The 18729-nt window shown below is 40.5% G+C and overlaps 1 protein-coding gene across 7 annotated transcripts in view; it reads left to right on the top strand.

The window, feature by feature from the left end:
• col15a1b (collagen, type XV, alpha 1b) overlaps positions 1–16611 on the top strand; it is a 44282-nt gene extending 27671 nt beyond the window's left edge. For 2 of the 7 annotated variants that reach the window (XM_027283540.1, XM_027283539.1), the window contains exons 16-45: positions 157–330; positions 1755–1808; positions 2904–2939; positions 3066–3203; positions 3293–3352; positions 3438–3473; positions 3573–3614; positions 3822–3884; positions 4564–4599; positions 5039–5122; positions 5337–5402; positions 5627–5662; positions 5965–6027; positions 6131–6220; positions 6728–6763; positions 6883–6936; positions 7343–7399; positions 7646–7705; positions 7844–7888; positions 10525–10594; positions 10679–10722; positions 10934–11032; positions 11123–11267; positions 11362–11426; positions 11625–11756; positions 11848–11946; positions 12073–12147; positions 13548–13745; positions 13882–13997; positions 14839–16611. In XM_027283540.1, the coding sequence (XP_027139341.1) occupies positions 157–330; positions 1755–1808; positions 2904–2939; positions 3066–3203; positions 3293–3352; positions 3438–3473; positions 3573–3614; positions 3822–3884; positions 4564–4599; positions 5039–5122; positions 5337–5402; positions 5627–5662; positions 5965–6027; positions 6131–6220; positions 6728–6763; positions 6883–6936; positions 7343–7399; positions 7646–7705; positions 7844–7888; positions 10525–10594; positions 10679–10722; positions 10934–11032; positions 11123–11267; positions 11362–11426; positions 11625–11756; positions 11848–11946; positions 12073–12147; positions 13548–13745; positions 13882–13997; positions 14839–15061 (2496 nt within the window). In that variant the 3' untranslated portion in view covers positions 15062–16611. The remainder of the gene's footprint in view (positions 1–156; positions 331–1754; positions 1809–2903; positions 2940–3065; positions 3204–3292; positions 3353–3437; positions 3474–3572; positions 3615–3821; positions 3885–4563; positions 4600–5038; positions 5123–5336; positions 5403–5626; positions 5663–5964; positions 6028–6130; positions 6221–6727; positions 6764–6882; positions 6937–7342; positions 7400–7645; positions 7706–7843; positions 7889–10524; positions 10595–10678; positions 10723–10933; positions 11033–11122; positions 11268–11361; positions 11427–11624; positions 11757–11847; positions 11947–12072; positions 12148–13547; positions 13746–13881; positions 13998–14838) is intronic. The other 5 variants (XM_019268887.2, XM_027283541.1, XM_019268888.2 and 2 more) reach the window with 5 other exon arrangements.
• The last annotated feature ends 2118 nt before the right edge of the window (positions 16612–18729 follow it).

Below are 18729 nucleotides of genomic sequence, written 5' to 3'. Positions count from 1 at the left end.
CTGTCTTCTTAAATCATGTTGTACTGATAAGTATTTGTGTATCTGTCTGTCTTTTATTCTCCCTTCACCTCTGTCCTCATCATCTCCTCACAATCTTTATTTGCCCCCCTGCTCCTCCTCCTCCTCCTCCTCCTCCTGCTCTCCACTCCGTTTCAGATGTTTAAGGATTGGTTTAGTGGTTCTGGGTCCGATGGTTCAGGTCTGAGCTCAGAGTTGTCCTCTGACCTCAGTTCAGGCCTGGGCTCTGGTTTCAGTTCTGGGTTCAATTTTGAATCCAGTTTTGCCTCTGGTTCTGGGTTTGACTTTGGGTCTGCTTGGGGTTCAGGCGAGGTATATGATCCTGGTTTAAAAGGCAGAATGCCAATCAAAATCCTGAGCACTGAGGAGGAAACATTAATTAACATATTAACAGTGTTATATATATTCAAATGACCTCATTGTGTACTTAAATGACCTCATTAAAATGTGATGAAGACCAACTTTAGCTCTCTGTCTGCCCCATTGCTCAGGTTATTGATTGCACATGATCTCAAACCATGTTGTCAGGCTAAACTACAGCAGTTCTTACCTGGTTCTGAGCGTGTGTGTGCATGTGTATGTGGGTATTCGTGTGTATGGCTTTCTTACTTTATGGCCTGCTGCCTGTTTCCTTTTGGTTCATTTACTGCCAAATGTTGAAGAAAGTCAATCATTTCTGGACAACGTTTTACTTTTCATGATAAAGTGAATGAACTGAAGGGAGCTGACCTCAAACCTGCCGTATAACTTCAGCTGCTTTCTTGATACAACATGGTGAAGGAGCCAATCTGCCTTTTCACAGATCAGTTTTATTATTTTCTTTTTGCATATTTCTGAAAAGTACCAAGGCATACTGATGTGAAAGTCTAAAAATGATCCTAGGACAACCTCTGTGTCCAAGACTACAAGGTTCCTACAGGATGTCTCACAGCAAACAACATCATGACAAGTTCCTTACCAGTACTGAAACTAAAACTGAACAGTAGCCAGTGAAAACAGTTTATTCTCATAAATATGCGGAATATTTACATAATCATCTGGCTTGTGTAAAAGTTTTGTCCAGACAAGTTCATAGAAAGTTAGTTTACGAAGACCTAGAGATGGTTGAGATTTCTATTCTGGGTTGTCTGAGGAATATCACAGAACAGACAGAGGACAGACAGGCAGTGACCGGTGTCACCGTCCTAAATATTAGGAATTGATTAGGGCTGTAAAAAATTCACTCAGTAATCTAATGAGTCATGTGTCAGCAGCCATTGAATCAGTGTGCCATGGTACAGGTCTCTGGTACTCTATGTTGTCAGAAACATTGCTATACTTTGCTCTGATGCTGCTTACTTACACAAGGAATACGCTGAACTTTCCTGTTAAGTGATGAGAAAAGATGACTCCACTGCTTCATGCTACACTTCATCTGAATGACAATAAAGGGTCAGAACGCTCTCCATCTAAGCACAAGGAGCTGAACAAGAGGTGCATTTAGATTCAAATCCAATTGTATGTGAAAGTGTGAGCATGGTGCACTGGGGTTATTCTGAAAAATGTTGGCATGGATGATCTTATCACTTAAGGAAACTGACTAATGTGACTGACTGTCACGTTTATATTCTTGTTGGTCCCTGCTTGAATGGCTGAAGGGTCAACAAACAGCTTAGCATCATATTGCTGTTGTTGTATGCTGTTATGGCATATTCTTTGTGACTTATCACTATTTTGTCTACCTATACCTTGTCCAGGGTCCAGCAGGAAAAGATGGGGCTCCAGGTCTACCAGGAGCTTTGGGAGTAAAGGTATGCCCATCAAGGTGGACTGTGTCCTGGACTCAGTGGGCAATATCAGAATCACATAGACATGTTGTGGTTCAGGGCAGAGCAGGCTGCTGATATCAGAAACAAAGTGATTCTACTCTGTTTCGACTATGTTTCAGTTTGCTGGACAGTTCCTCAGTTACCACATCTGGGCACCACTGTACTAAGCCAAAAGACAAGCTTTGTGATAATGGTCTATGTCCCATTGTGTATGGATTGTCTCTATTCATGATCTTTTAGTACCAGAACATACACATATGGTATTATGTGGTAAACAAAACAAGTTTAAACAAAGCAAAATAAAATAAAACATGTTTCTACAGAATTCTATGATAGCCATGCTGGTTATGTGCGCCTTAAATATGGAATAAATCATCAATCAACAGTGTCACCAGCAAAGAACCCCAGCACCAACACACCTCTTTAGTGCTTCATGGTGGGACGCACACATGTAGATATCCTTTCACCTTTTTTGCATGTCACAAAAACATGACAGTTGGAACCAAAAATCTCATATTTGGACTCGAAGTATAGATTTCCACTGGTCCGATGTCTATTTCTTGTGTTTCTGGGCCCAAGCATTTTTATTTTTCGTGTTGTCTCCCTTAGTCATGGTTTCTTTGCAGCAATTCAACCATGAAGGCCTAATTCACAGTGTTCTCTGAACAGTTGATGTTATGATGTGTCTGCTACTTAAACTCTGTGAAGAATTTATGTTGATTCTGTGAATTATGTGAAGTAATAAGTAATTGAAAATCATTCCATGCAACTACGTACCTCATGAAGCTGACAAGAAGGTTCAAAGCAAACGTTACCTACTTTGAAGAATCTAAATTCTAAACATATTTTGCTTTGTTATCACTTTTTTGTTCACATAATTCCATATGTCTTATTTGATTATTCCAGTGTTAATCTACAATGTAGAAATGTATAAAAAAAAAAAAAGAACAACAAAAAGTGAATGAGAACCTACAATATGTTGTTTTCACCACTGTTGCATAAAAGTCAGAGAGAGAGAGAGAGTCAAGAGTTCACTCCAGAGTAATACTACTCTTTCTTCCTTCTTTACATCCTTAGGGTGACCAAGGGTTACCTGGGCCAATTGGACCAAAGGTAATATACTACTGTACATAGAGTAACCCATAACAATCTCCTGCACACCACATGGTGGTTTATATCTCTATTTTAGTCACAAATTGTTTTCAGTTTGGACATGTCATCTTCCCTTTATCTCCACAGGGTGAATGTGGGTCTGTGGGTACAACAGGGTCTTCAGGGCTAGCAGGGCCTACTGGTCCACCGGGCAAGAGAGGCCCAGCAGGTCCCCCAGGACTCCCTGGACCTCCTGGACCTCCAGGAACCAAATTCTTTGTAGAGGTGACCTTATCTACATCAACTTTCTCACTGCAGTAGTCTTCCTCACCTTCAGTCAAGTGAACGTCATCAGAGTGTGTTTGTATTTTCAGGACCTGGAGGGTTCTGGGAAGAGCGACATGCTGATTGGAGCTGCAGTCAGAGGCCCCCGAGTCAGTACCAGACTGTATGTTTTTATGTAGACTGTATGTGTTTTGTTTCATATACAATAAGGGTTTTTTGCTTTGGTTTTTCCAGGGTCCCCCTGGTCTACCTGGCCCACAGGGACCTAAGGTAAGTATTCTATGTTTAAGTTAATAAGAAGTCAGTATGACCCCTCTGGGACAGAGGGTACCTTTAGATACACCTGTTATTTTCTCATGTGTTCTCCAGGGTGAGGATGGAGCCTTAGGTGCTCCAGGACTCTCAGTCAAGGTAATTCTACTCTACATTTCTTTATAGTACGCAATCTATGATCTGTTTTTTTCTGTTATTGTCAGAATCCACTGTAGAATGAAGTCTTTTTATTATTTGTGACAGTAAGAGATATGCATGTATTTCTCACAATTCATGAAAGAATCAAATATTTAGAGTTAAAAATGACGATGAAGAAACAGACTTCATGTTATGTTAACATTGCAGGGTGAGCCAGGGGACCCAGGACCAGAGGGCATTCAGGGTCTTGCTGGACTACCAGGTGCCAGGGTAAGTAGCGGGTGTTGGTTTGTTGTATTGTTCAAGGTTAACCAAATGTTCATAATAAACTATATTATATGAATGACAGTTTATCTGTGCACATAGTCAGTGATTGTGGTCGTAGTAGCAGTAGAATGGTCCATGGTCATTTGGAAACACTTTTTCAGTGTTAGGCAGTGATGGGGAGCATCATTTTAAATTATGTAATTACAGACGTGTTACAAACAAGAATAATGCTCTGTTAGTTAGTTACATCTTGGAAAATTAGATGGTTTATGATTTGAAGATTTATATACATCAATTTCATTTTTGTGCAATCAAATAACATAAAAACTAGACGCACAAATAAACAGCTAAAATCTTTCCAAGAACTAAGGTCTTATTTATGTTAGCTTTATCTAGCTAACAGACTAGTTTATGAGTCTGGAAAGCCTGTGAAAGCCGATGGGGCTACGGGGATGCTGCAGTCACAAAAAGTTAGCTGTTAGCTGTTAGGATTTAAGTAGCTTTATTGTGTAACTGCTTGTCAAGCCACAGGGAATATCAAAGTTGAATTATATAATAGAAAATATATATATAAATATTTGTCCAGGTTGTACCTAAATCACTGTCTTTGAACAGGTGAATGTCAAATGTGTGATAATATGTCAAATAGAATGAATTGATTTTCATTTCTTGTTCCTAACAGGGTGTCAAAGGAGAAAAGGGCAGTCCAGGGCCAAAGGTAGGGGATATTCAGTCATAACTGACAGGGTCTAATGCCGTCTGCATAGTTTGATATTGGTCAGCAGCTATAATAAATATTTTTGTAATGACAATGTATTATGAATGACATAAATACTAATTGACCAAGAGGCAGCTCATAGTGATGAATTATCCATTGAATCTGCAGCTGTGCTCAGTTTTACTCTTTCTTCTGGCTGCAGAAATAACAGCTGTTTGATGATATTATATGATGATTAGAAAATATGATGATATGTTAATATTGTTTCCACTACTGCTCCCAGTTGGCCAGAAAATCAGCATTTGCACGTTTAAGTAAACTTCTCTGAAACCTTCTTGGATGGATCATCCAGTTCACGATCCTGTTGGCTGCCGTCTTCAGCAGTATGGTCTTCTTTTTGTTTACATTTTTACAATTTATTCTGTTTTGGGTTCTGAAGGGTGATCGAGGTGCTGATGGACTCAGTATCCCAGGACCACCTGGGCCTCCTGGGCCTCCTGGATCTATGATTAATCTGCAGGATGTACGTTGGCTTTCACACACACGCACACACATACAATCAACACAAAGGAACACCTCCCAGTCTGTGATTAGTACTCAAACATATAAAAACAGAATTGATTACATGGACTGCATGTGAACACACATTGTTTAAGCCTACAGGCCAAAGCTTTGATCATCTTTTATGTTTATTTAGTGATGTCTGAAAACTTATCCATCACATCTTCTGTGTGCAGCTGCTCCTCAACGATACAGACAGTTTGTCCAACCTCACTAAGATCAGAGGACCACCAGGGCCGAAGGTGCGTAGTACCAAAAGATTAACCTACAATACAAGAATATAACCCTTGTATTACTACTACTGCAATATACTTTACTGTTGTATCATCACTTTTTTGTGCTTTGGCTGCACGTGTTTGGTGCTGCTGTGTATGAGCATTAACACTGTCGTAACGCTTCTGCCCGGATCTGTGTTTACGTGTGTGCATGCGTGTCTGTGTGTGTGCATTGTATCTGCATGTTGCAGGGCCCTGAAGGTTTGCCTGGCAGAGCTGGATTTCCCGTAAGAGCATTTTTCAGCATTCATTTCACCTGTTGACTGAATATATATGCACATATATTCATTGATGCGAGTGCATGTATGAAGTTTATGAACAATTATTTGATATCAATGTAAACGATCTTTTTCCAATGTTGCTTTTGCTATCTTTGGGCTAACCCGGGTAGGTACCAGAAGTGTTTGTGCCACAGGTGCTGGCTGTTAGACCTGCCATGCCATAAAAATATTTTATATTTAAGGTAGTTTTTTATAAAGCTTTATTTTTAAACTGCTATCATCCTCACTACCTTTCGATCCCTCCCCAGGGCCTCAGGGGACCAAAGGGAGACAAAGGCCCTATAGGGAACCAGGGGCCAACAGGGATCAAGGTGAGAACTACACCCCACAGAGATGGCAGGGCTAAATGTGGATCATAAGAAATATCACGTCATGTCTATAAACAAAATGAATATTTGTTCTTTGTACTAACAGGGAGAGAAGGGAGAGCCAGGGGTGACCATTGCGGCTGATGGATCCATCTTATCAGCACCAAGAGGCCCACAGGGCCACAAAGGCATCAAGGTACAAGACAAATGACCCGTTACCTTTTTCAGTAACTAATTCTGATGCACCAGTGTTCAGTGGCAGTATTGTGTAACCAGTCATTGTTATGCTCCATGCTACGCTCCCCAGGACCGGTACACAGCTGAGGACCGTAATAAAGAGTCACAATCTATCTATATATCAACACGTGGTCATGTGTGTCCTACAGAGGTTTTAGATAAGGCAAAAAGATTAATATTTCTGGCTACTGGTGTTGATGCATCGGCAGTAAAGTCATGTTAGCGTTCACATGATTGTATTCTACCAAATCTACCAAACGCAGCTAAAATGAAATATTTCAAACTACTGTTAGTCCTCCTGCCATGCAGAAATCAAGGTCAACATTATGTTATGCTGTCCATCATAATCTATCTTCATACATCTTGTGAAGATGTGAAGAATCCCTCAAGTATTCTAGCTGAAAGAAGCTGAAAACATGTTTATTACTGCCATTAATGTAAATATCACTGCTTTGTTATGTCATAGGGTGACCGAGGGTTCCCTGGACCTCCCGGACTCATGGTGAGCTCATATTAAACCGAAACATGTATATCTACAAATGTTTTATCATCTAAACCCAAACTAGACAAGCTACGTATAAACAAATTTCTTTATACTTATATTATTTCTGTTTATTTCAGGGCCCAATTGGACCAACTGGACAAAAAGGAGAATTCGGCTACCCCGGTCGCTCAGTGAGTATTTGTTTGCTGTCAGGAAATGAACATTTAGTTTATGTCTGTTAACGTCTTTTGCTCTCACCATCCTCATCTTCCCTTATCTTCCCTCCACAACCTTCTTACATGTTCATTTTGTATCCTGCTTATCTGACAGTTGAACAAATAATTGAAATTTAACCCTAACCTATCCACACTCCTCATTATCTGAGATTTCCTACGAGTGTGTCTAAGTGTGGGACGAAGAATGTTATGTCAAGAGCACAACATGTTATTCAATACTAAACATCAGGTTCAGCAGTTCATGGACCAAATCATGTCAGAACAGTGACTAATACAAACATCACTGATCCATCTTTATGTGAAAACACCCCAGAAAACCCAGGCAGCAGCTCACTGTGAACACTTTCTTTGTTTTCTGCAGGGACGACCTGGAGTACCTGGAAGAAAAGGTGACAGAGGAGACTCTGTCGGCCTACCGGTAAGAAGAAAAGGAGAGGAAGGATGTTGTTAAAGTGCTGATCAGTAATCTATTTTAGCATTAAGAGTTATATTCAGACATTAGTTCATGTTTAGATGCACTGCTGATTTAAACAAGCCTCTGACACACAATATTTTGTATCAAATTATTATTATTGATTTGGAGGAGCTGTGTAATAAGCAGGATGATTGATTGATCACATTGATCACTGTATTGAACTAAACAGATTCTCTTTGCGTCTCTCAGGGACCTCCAGGTCCTCCAGGTCCACCTGGACTTCCAGGAAAAATTCTGGGACTGAAAGGAGTAAGTTTCTTATAAAATGATCTAATATTTTATCTGTTCTTATCTAATATTATCTTATTTCAGTTGGTGGACTGGGATGATGATGATGATGATGATGATGATGATGATGATGATGATGTTCTTTTTTTAATTTTAAAGACAGTGTTTCCAGTGCGCCCCAGACCGCACTGCAAGAGGGGACTAGTAAGTCTTAGTCGGACCACCTGATTGTTCTGTTTCAGTTTGAAATCAGACCATCCGGTGGTTCTGTTGCTGTGTGGGTGTAGCAGCATGGCAGCTCTCTGGTCTGGGCTACAAACAGCACCCCATGTGTCTCCCCCTGTCTCCTTTACCTCCCCTCATTTTCTCCTGTCCTCCCTCTTGGCTCTCCTACATGTATGTGGCCTCACTTAATCTGACAGGGAGAAGCAAACTATTGTTGATACTCATCCCTCTACTGTCTGTATATCAGTACAGTACATCGGTACATCAGTCATGCTTCAGTTCAATCAGTTCAAAACAGGTATTTATAATAAATACAGTATATCCTTAAAACGTTGGTCTATATTTATTTATTATACTATACTATACTATACTATACTATACTATACTATACTATACTTAATTTGTAATACTTAAACAGATGCCTTTCATTAGATTCAAAGTAACTAAGTACATTTACTCAAGTATTGTACCTAAATACAGAACTTGAGATACTTGTACGTTACTTTTGATTCCAGTTTATGCCGCGTTAAGTTCTACTGTAATATAAAATATAATAAACAAATGAAATTTGATATAAAGAGATAGAAGTAATAAAATGAGCCTACCTACAGAAGCCCTAAGCGGTCATGAATTCATACATTTTATTTCCTCTGTTTTCTTGTGATAATGAGTTCATTTTATCTGTTTTCTCAAGATCTCAAGTTATTTATGTCATTATCTCTAAATAACAAATGTTCTTATCCAGAAATAATAGGATTATTTTCCCAAGCTCTTGAGATAACGAGACTTTGTTTTCCCGAGATATGACATGATTAATTCAAGATCTCAAAATAGTAACCATGCCACGCTGACCTGATGCTGACTGATGGATGTGACTCGCTGATCGATATACTCATACCCCTTTTGCCATTGCTACACTGATTGAAGTTTCCTGCAATGATTTAATATACTAGACTATTCTTTTGTTTTTGTGAGATCTTTTATTAATCATGGTGTCATAAAACAAGATCATTTTCTAGAGATCTTGAGATAACAAGATTTTGTTTTCTCAAGATCTCTAGAAAATTATCTTGTTTTTTCGGGATAAAAACATTTGTTATTTTAAAATAATGGCATAAATAACTGGAGATCTCTTAACAATTGAAATTAACTCGTTACCACAAGAAAATGGAGGAAAAAAAATGTATGAATGCATGATCGCTCAGGGCTTCCATACCTATCAGTAATTAGAATCCAGTAATATAATATACAGTATATTATTCTGCATGATGTGTACTTTAAAGAAACAATATGTAACTTTATGTGTAACACTGTCATCTAGTGGCAAAAATTGGGTAATGCAGTCTAAATTCTAAATATCAGAGAGTTATCGCTCCCCAGGCCTCCCTTTCCCAGACTGACCCTTCCACGGGTTGTCAGATCGAAGAAACTGAACCTTCACAAACAAATCATGGTTTATTTGACACGGTCAGTCTTCCCTAGAGACTCTACGGTAAACTTCCCCCGGTACTGAGATTTTGTGAAGTGATTTTAATACTTGAACTCATTGACTTTGTGGCTTCCCACAATGGTGTTGTAGGTAGTGTATTTGGAAACTTTATTAGTGAAATAATTGATGAATTTATACGGGGAAAAATTTACAGTTGCCTGGCCACTCCTCGTATTTCAGAAGCTTGTATTTTAGTTGAATATGTTTCCTTAATATCTGATAGCACAGCATGGTCATTTTATAATTTAATACAGTAGATATCTGACATATTGTTCCTTTAAGTATACTTTGATGCTATTACATTTGTACTCCACTTACATGTTGAATGCAGGACAGGATGTAGATGTAAATGGTTCCAGAGATGTACTGTTTGTTTTTGTGGTGCTGGGTCTCTGGGTTTGTTCTCCTGTGGCCTCTGGTGATGTTTCTACTCTGCTGAATTCCAATCAAGCAAACTAGTGGAAAGATTATACACATTCTTATCTAAACTGTGCAAATTCAATACATTTTTGGCAACACTTTAAAGTGAATTGTTTTACAACCTTGTCACGAAGACTTGTTGAAAGCATTCTGATTGGAATTTGGCTCCTTGTGTCTTCAAAATGTCATTGTTTAGGTTTTGGGTGTGGTGAAGGGCTCCTCCATACATGCATGAACATGAATGACACTATGATGGTTAAATGTACATGAGAGCATCATATCTTTTACTGCCGACCTAATTATTGAAACTCAAAGTCAGGAATATGTATTATGAGTATATGGATGCCCTGATAGTATCCTCATACTACACATGCATCAGTTTCATGCAAATCTGTGATTTGTTAAGGTCCTCAAAATTGGTGTGATTAAGGTGTGGTCAAAACATTCTCCCATTAAAACCAAGTTCGTCAACTGTGTAACATGTTGTATTTAACCCTGACAGTCCAGACGTATGTGCTTAAACACGTGTTTCTGCTGAGCTGATTTAACTCTTGACATCTGTGTCTTTTTTAACATGTTCTTAACATGTTTGGCTTGAATAATTCAATCTGTGTTTTCAGCAGTCTGCATCTGTCCATTTTTTGTCTGCGATCACATGAACATGCTGGCATCCATGTAATGTTAATGTGTGTGTTTGTGTGTGTAGGACCAATTGACAGGAGGACATAAAGGAGACAAAGGAGATGTGGGAGAACCTGGAGATCCAGGCACAGCCGGTAGGACCTTTACGACAACTGACTTCCTCTAACACTATTCGATTTCAACAGATTTGCTTTAAAAAACATGTTGTTTGACTGCAGGAACCTTTTCTTTCTCAGCACCCGTGTTTCCAGATGGAATCGTGGTGAGTACTGATCGATCTGGTTGAAGTCCAAATAAAATTACACACTAACATCAACAGATGATTCAACTCATGCTAATGGCTCGGAGTTATGAACAGTTCCTCTCAGCTCAACACAGCGTTTTAGTGTCGTTCAGCATGTTGTTTTGATTAATTTATTCACACTCCTGAACTTCCCTTTAAGCAGCATGTGGTTGATCTTTTTGTGGATCAGGGTGCTAGAGGTGATCAGGGATACCAAGGCCAAAAGGGAGAGAAGGGTGACAGTGGGCTGCCTGGTCCTCCAGGACTGCCTGGAAGGTCAGGACTTGTGGTGAGTTCTAATAATGAGTATAATAATAATAATTATCTATTTGAAAACGATCATCTTGAATAAAACACTGCTGTTCATGTAATCCTGCAGGGTCCAAAAGGTGAGTCCATCGTGGGTCCTCAAGGACCTGTTGGTCCTCCGGGTCAACCTGGAGCCCCTGGGTTTGGACGTCCTGGTCCTCGAGGGCCACCTGGCCCTGCTGGACCCCCGGGACCTGCACCGGCATATGGATCGGGTATGTGTGTGAAGGCCATAAAAGTTACAGACATCATGTTTATGTATGTTTCTAACTGACTTGTATCTGTTCATTTCTGATGTGTCGTCATTAGCTGTCAATATCCCCGGACCTCCTGGTCCTCCCGGCCCACCAGGAGCTGTAGGATATGCAAACCTGGTAAGGTACCTGCTACTGAGCCAGGCACACTTCACCCCTGCCTTTAAAAGTTTCTTGGATCCTATTGTCTGATTTATTCTTACATTATTTATCTTAATAACACATATAACTATAATAAATAACAAATACAACCTTGTCTGAGTATCCTGAAGGCTCAGCATCAGGCTGAAGGCTCGCTGTCATGCTGTGTTCATTCAGGTGACCATCTATAAGACAGTCCATGCTATGAACAGAGAGAGTCACCGGGCTGCAGAAGGAACCCTGGTCTACGTGTCTGAGAAGGGAGGAGAGCTGTACATCAGAACACGCAATGGCTGGCGCAAGATCCAGGTGTGTATTGTGTGTGTGGACACAAGAAGTACCACACTCAACTCTGGTTCAAAGCTCTTAACCTGGCTCTGCGTGTGTGTCTCTCTTTCAGCTCGGAGAGTTGATCCAAAGTGGACCTTCCACATCAGCGGCGGCTCAGGCCCTCAGCAGACCTGGAGAATGGAGCAGACCACACAGGGCCCACAGCCAGGTTCTCGCACACTGACAGAAGATTAACACACAATACCAAATCTGATAAGACCAGGTTCAGCTGTGATCTTTAAAAACATCCTCACATTCATAACTCAACATATTCGTTCATGTGTTTGTTGAACAGGAGCTTCAAGAGGGCAGTCGAGGATATCAGCCCATCTATAATGTTCTACCACAGACCTTCAACGCTGTACCTGGGGTGAGCATAACAAACACACCTTACATATACCAACCAACACATACCGTTTAGACACATGGGGTGGATCAAAGGAAGAGTCAAGCTTTACTAACACACTTTATGTTGGGTTTTACGCACACGTGAGTACATTATTCTGAGGACCTAAAGAAGGTTCTAGGGTTTTTAATAGGTTCCGTCTTGTGATCCCTTTTGTTGCTGATGATATTCAAGATATCTTTTAGGAGGTTCTAATGGTCATTGAGGAGGTTCTGTAGTACTTTAAGAGTTATGAAAGCCATTTGTCATGTTATGAAAGCCATTGCTGTCTACTTTTAGTTATTGTAAGGTGTCCTTGGGTGACAGAAAGGCGCCTTCCTTTAGGAGGTGTATAATGTTAGGCAGGGATGTAGTGGTAAAAAAAGAGGTGGGTAAACTATACATTTTGGGATCGGGGGACCACGACGTTGTAAGGGCCAATTCATAGTCGACGCAAGCATGACGCAAGGAGGCTACGATGTGTATTTTATGAAACAACTTTTCTGACACATAGGATTGTGTGTGTATGAGTGTTTGTAAATGTGCATGTGTGTGTACTTGTATGTGTGTGAATGCATGTATGTATGTTTGTGTGTGACAAGGGTTCCCTGAGGTCTCTACTCTGTATCAGTCATAATTCGAGATACACAATACGCATGTTTGAGGTTTATTAAATCTTAATAAAGAGAAAAATGCCTTGTCAACACCCCGCTCCCGCGTATAGGCTACGCAGTGATAAAACCCACAAGAACTCATGCTTGCAGGATCTACTAGTTGTAGGCAATTGAAAAATAACGGGAAAGCGTTATTAATATCTGTAGTTTATAAAACAAGAGACATGCGTGCGTAAACTGTACGTAGAGGTGGATAAACTATGATTGGACGTGCGCAAACTGTATTTAGAGGTGCGTAAACTATATTTAGAGGTTCGTAAACGCTATTTCCAAAAATCTGGAGGTGGGTAAACGGCGTTTACGTGCGTTTACCCACCACTACATCCCTGATGTTAGGGTTTTGGGGATTCTAGTTGTTAAAATGTTGAAGACATTCTTTGGGAGGTCCTATTGGACACCGAAAAGGTTCTTGGGATTATTTTGATGTTTTTGTGGTTTTTATAAGACATTATGATTTTGGAGCAAAGCTTTAGACTGCTTCACCATCATCAAAACACCAAGTGAGAGAATATGTTTTAGAAGAACATGGTTCATCTCTCCAGTAGAGTTCATGAAGAACATCTGAAGCTGTTCTGGAGGCTCGTGGTGGAACAACGACACAACAATTTGTCAATTTGTGTACGATATGCCTGTTACCAGAACCAGATGGCTAAATGACTTGGCCCAGCACCGGTCTAACTCCTGTATCTGATCTGTCGTGTTTGTCTCCAGCTCCATCTGGTAGCACTGAACGCTCCACTGAAAGGGGACATGCGGGGCATCCGAGGGGCAGACTTCCAGTGCTACCAGCAGGCTCGCTCCATGGGGCTCACAGCCACATACAGGGCCTTCCTATCCTCACATCTCCAGGACCTGGCAACCATCGTGAGGAAGGTGGACCGCAACGACATGCCCGTGGTTAATCTCAAGGTGAGCAGAACATTTTTTCTGCATCCTTTGATGGGGCTTTCATCACTTGGGCTTAAAACACTATGTGTTCCTACAGGGTTAAAGTTCCACTCAGCTGTCGCCACATGCTTGATTCAGCTCTCTTTTCTCCACTCAGGGGGAGGTGTTGTTCAACAGCTGGATGTCCATCTTCTCTGGGAACGGAGGCACTTTCAACCCGTCCACACCCATCTACTCCTTTGACGGACGTGATGTGATGACTGACTCAGCATGGTGAGCATGTGTGTGTGTGTGTGTGTTGTGTGAGGGAACTTTTCAGACTGCCGTGTTCATTGTTTTGAGGAAAGGACATTACAGGAAGAGCTGTCCTCAACTTCTTTTATTTGAGAGAATAAGTAAATTACTAGTAAATTCTGGGTGTAAATGGACTGTACTTATATAGCGCCTTTCTAGTCTTCCGACCACTCAAAGCGCTCTACACTACATATCTCATTCACCCCATTCACACACATTCATACACTGATGGCATTGGCTACCATGCAAGGTGCCAACTGCTCATCAGTTTGTGGAGCTAACCATTCATACACATTCACACACCGATGGCACAGCCTTCGGGAGCAATTTGGGGTTCAGTGTCTTGCCCAAGGACACTTCGACATGCAGACCGCAGGAGCCGGGGATCGAACCGCCGATCATCTGATTAGTGGACGACCCGCTCTGCCTGTGAGCCACAGCCGCCCCAGCCGGGTGTCATTCTTCCTGATTGGTACTTGAGTCATGAGTCAAATAATTCCTTTAAGACCATAGTCCATATTGCTGCACTGTGTATTATCATAGTGTAAACACAAAGAGAGATCACTTCCCAGGCTTGAGGTACTACTCAGAGTTTAACTGAGCTAGCCGGGCAAAGGGTGCGCTTGCTTACAGCGTGTGCACCATTAGTTATTGATTCTTTGATTTGATTGAGTGAATGATTAAAGCTGTGTTGTTTATCTCTGTTCAGAAATCCTGAAGACAAAAGGTCATGAAGATGAACAGAAAAGATGTGTGATCGTGTCAGGAGACAAGACCTGTGTTTTTTTGGACTCACTAAGTGTTTCACTGCCCCCTTTAGGCCAGAGAAGATGGTGTGGCACGGCTCCAACACCTTGGGCATCCGCCTGACGACGAACTACTGCGAGGCGTGGAGGACGGCCGACATGGCGGTGACGGGACAGGCTGCGCTGCTGCAGACGGGACGACTGCTGGGACAACACACCCGCTCATGCTCCAACCACTACATAGTGCTGTGCATAGAGAACACGTATGTGGGGAGCACACACCTGAGGAGGACCTGAAGAGGAAACACACATGCACACACGCACACACACACACACACACACACATGCAGGCATGCTGAGAGAGCAGAGTAGAACGTGAGACACACATTTTAATGGGAAACACATACAGGCACATACACACACGTGATAACATCGCGGCATAGAAGAGACAATGCATACACACACACACACACACACACACACACACACACACACACACACACACACACACACACAAAAGGCACTTCTGTTCATACATACAGATAACACACACATGCAGAAGCAGCACAGACAAATGAGCACAACACACACACATTTGAGTTTCACTTTGTTTGGTTCCAACACTTAATGATGTTGCAACACAGTCTAGATTATGTACGTTATGAACATGTGACAACATGTGTGACAAAATGTGTGTGTTCAGGGGTACAGACCGCAGCAGTGTTTGATCCTTCACCTTTTAGACGTTCCTTCACTTCATGCAGCCTCTGGTTCCAACATCACATGTTTCACTCTCATGTTTCTGTTGCATGGTGACAGTTCAGCGTGTTAACATTACCTCACAACAATATTCTGTCGACTTGATGTTCAGTACTGTGCGAAACCATTGGCCGTTCAGAACAGTGAAAAATATATTGAATTTTAAATACACAAGCATGGTTAGCTGTGATGTGAAATATAAAGTATGAACTGAAGGAAACTCACCAAACAATTCTTATACAAACCTGTCGAGTTTCCTCTGCGGGGAAACAAGGTGCTGTAGTCTTCATCACATCTTTTTAGTCTCACTTCTGAACATGACAGTGTTGTAGTTTAGAACCAAGTGTTGTTTTTGCAGACAGACTATATTCACACTGCAGCTTATGTGAGAAAGAAAATCATCAGATGTGACTCATTCGGGATACAGGATGAGGCTGGTGACTTTCTACGTTTCTGTTATTGTCAACAAGTGCCATGAAACAAAATCAAAAAGTAACCACGTGTTAGTGCATCTCTTTATACTTTAACACTGTCTTTGATATGTCACAGATATAAACAATTAAAAAGTGTTCAGCTGCTCACTAGTTTTCATCAAATGTCTCTCAAACAAGTGGAAATAGTGTATCTGTTAGGGACTATTTTCAGTGGTGGATTAATACACAAAATGGTGCTTTAGTGAGTATTTGTGGCAGCAGGACATGTTACTGTGTGTGTGTGTGTGTGTGTGTGTTCATGAATCAACATTGTTTTCAATGGCGGTCATAGAGGAAGATCTGTTAGACTGTGACACACACACACACACACACACACACGCACACACTCACAAACAGTATTTTTTATTGGACTTGTTGACAATAAGAAACACCTCTGAAGTATGAGCACAATGTGACCAGTGTGAACATGTGAAAACACTGATCTCTGACGGGTGTTCACACATGTCACATTTTACATGTAAATACACTGTATGTAAATGAGTCCACTAATCACAGCATCATGTATGAACTGAAAAGACAAAAACTGGTTGAAATTGACCAAAAAAAAAAACATGTTACCACTAAGATCACGAATCTTCACATATAAACAGAGATTAGTCATAAAAGATACCCCCTCGCACACACACACACACACACACACACACACACACACACACACACATTACTAATTGGCGAACATTAATACTGTAATAAAGATTTAAAATCGTCTAAATCAGTTTTTCTGCTGACACAGTGTGAGAAATCTAGCGAGTTCACTTTTGATGAAGTTGGAACATGTACATATACGTGTGTGTTTGTTTTTTACTCTGTAGAGGTAGATTTTGTATGACACACACTAAATGATTTTTCTCTCACCGAACGTTGATTGACATGTAAAGATGAGATAGGCCCGACTAAAAGGCACACAATGTTTGAAGAGTTTAGTTTTCCTGATGTCTGATTCTGTTACTGTTGAAACAAAAAGAACGTTTGTATTGACTGACTGGTGCTCACTGAATAAATGTCTTATTTTGTGTTTTTTTTTAATGTGGTGACTCTTTCATTGTCCTTCACCAAAAAATTAGTGGCAAAGAGGAAAGTTTTAGGAGAGGATGCTAACGATTGAGAATGGGGTAGGAGCTTGATACCGCGACTCCAACCCTGATTACGAAAGTGCAGACTTTGGCTCTGAATGATGTCATCAGATTGAGAGAGCAGCGCCATATTTTGTCATGGTTTCATTCATTAGCTTTTATCACTGGGGCAGGATGAGGATTTGTGTTGTGCCTACAATCACTCATTGTTCACCATATAGTCCACTATATAGTGTGGTGAGCATTTAGTAGTGTTGTCCAAATGTCTACTGAGAATTATTATACCATGAAAAGTTCACTCAAAATGTCCCGAGACTGATAAAGTATCGATGAAGCAACGCACAGTGAAGAAATCCTTGTGTGTGTGCATGCCGGGTGAATAGAATGACCTGAGTTGTGTTCAAAAGTGCATTTAGACAGCAATATATATATATATAGATATGAATATATATATATATATATATAAAATATGTCTTTAAACTTTGACTTGGACTCTTTAGAGATTTAGATTTTAGATTCATGCACATGTCTGTATTTTATTTTTAAGTTATCTTGATTTAAAGGTGTAATAGAGTCTTGTTTATCTTTACCCTTTCTGGCACTGTGCCAGTTGTGCCTTTGCTTCCTGAAAAAAACAACATTGCACCCACTTTAGCTTCACTTTTCATTCACTGGAAATAGATAAGTTATATCAACGTACAAAAATGTAAATATTTATAAATGAGAGGGCATTAGGGTCAAAAAATACTTTCTGGCCTTTACCTGGTACATCATATTGAAGGCTCCAAATGGCTGAATACATTTTATTTGCAGTGGTGAAGTGAAGAAGTAACAATTAAAACAGTGTAGAAACACTTTATACATCATGCAATATTAACTCACGTAATAAAAATGCTTGACTTGATCCCACACGGTGTAATTCACTTGTTACAGCAGCATGCAATACACATGGTGGAAGATGGTGGAAGAATAGTCATAAATAAAACTAAGATAGAAAAATTAATTTTGTTTGCAGAGGTTTATATTCATTATTTTGTGTCTAAAATTGCAAATAAATGCATAAAGTTGATGCAACTATGTCAGATGGTTATGGTTGTAATTGTGCTCTGGGTCGAGATGGTGTGACCTGTAGTGACTCAGCTGTGTGTGTGTGTGTGTGTGTGTGTCTGTATGACACACATCAGGAATTGAGCCAATCAAAGATTACACACATTTACACTTTACTCAACAGCTGCTGTACACACAAAATCAATTTACTGTATATGATCTCCATCACATGTGCACAGGCATCAGTCGTTGTCATGGAGACAGAAAGATGACGTGTGGCCGAGGTGATGTCAGAGCTGCAGACTTGTTTAATTGCTGGTTTTAATTCAGCTGGTTTTAATTCTCTTTTCGGGAAGTTTTCCAGTTGAATTCAACTTTCTGACGGACAGGTGTTCAAACAGGTCCACATCATGACAAGTCCAAGTTCAAATGAGCAATTTGCATCCCATGAATTCTAGCAAATTAATCAGTGCAGTCATTCCAAAAGTCTGCACCTCCTTTGGCTGTTACTCATTTCAGTCTGCCTCCTACTGACTGGAACAAGTTGCAAAGATGTTAAAACTCCACCACGTCATCCTGTTATCATTTCATT

Source organism: Larimichthys crocea, chromosome X (assembly GCF_000972845.2).
Source record: "Larimichthys crocea isolate SSNF chromosome X, L_crocea_2.0, whole genome shotgun sequence".
In the NCBI taxonomy this organism is placed as follows: Eukaryota; Metazoa; Chordata; class Actinopteri; family Sciaenidae; genus Larimichthys; species Larimichthys crocea.
This window is presented reverse-complemented; position numbering and strand designations above follow the sequence as displayed.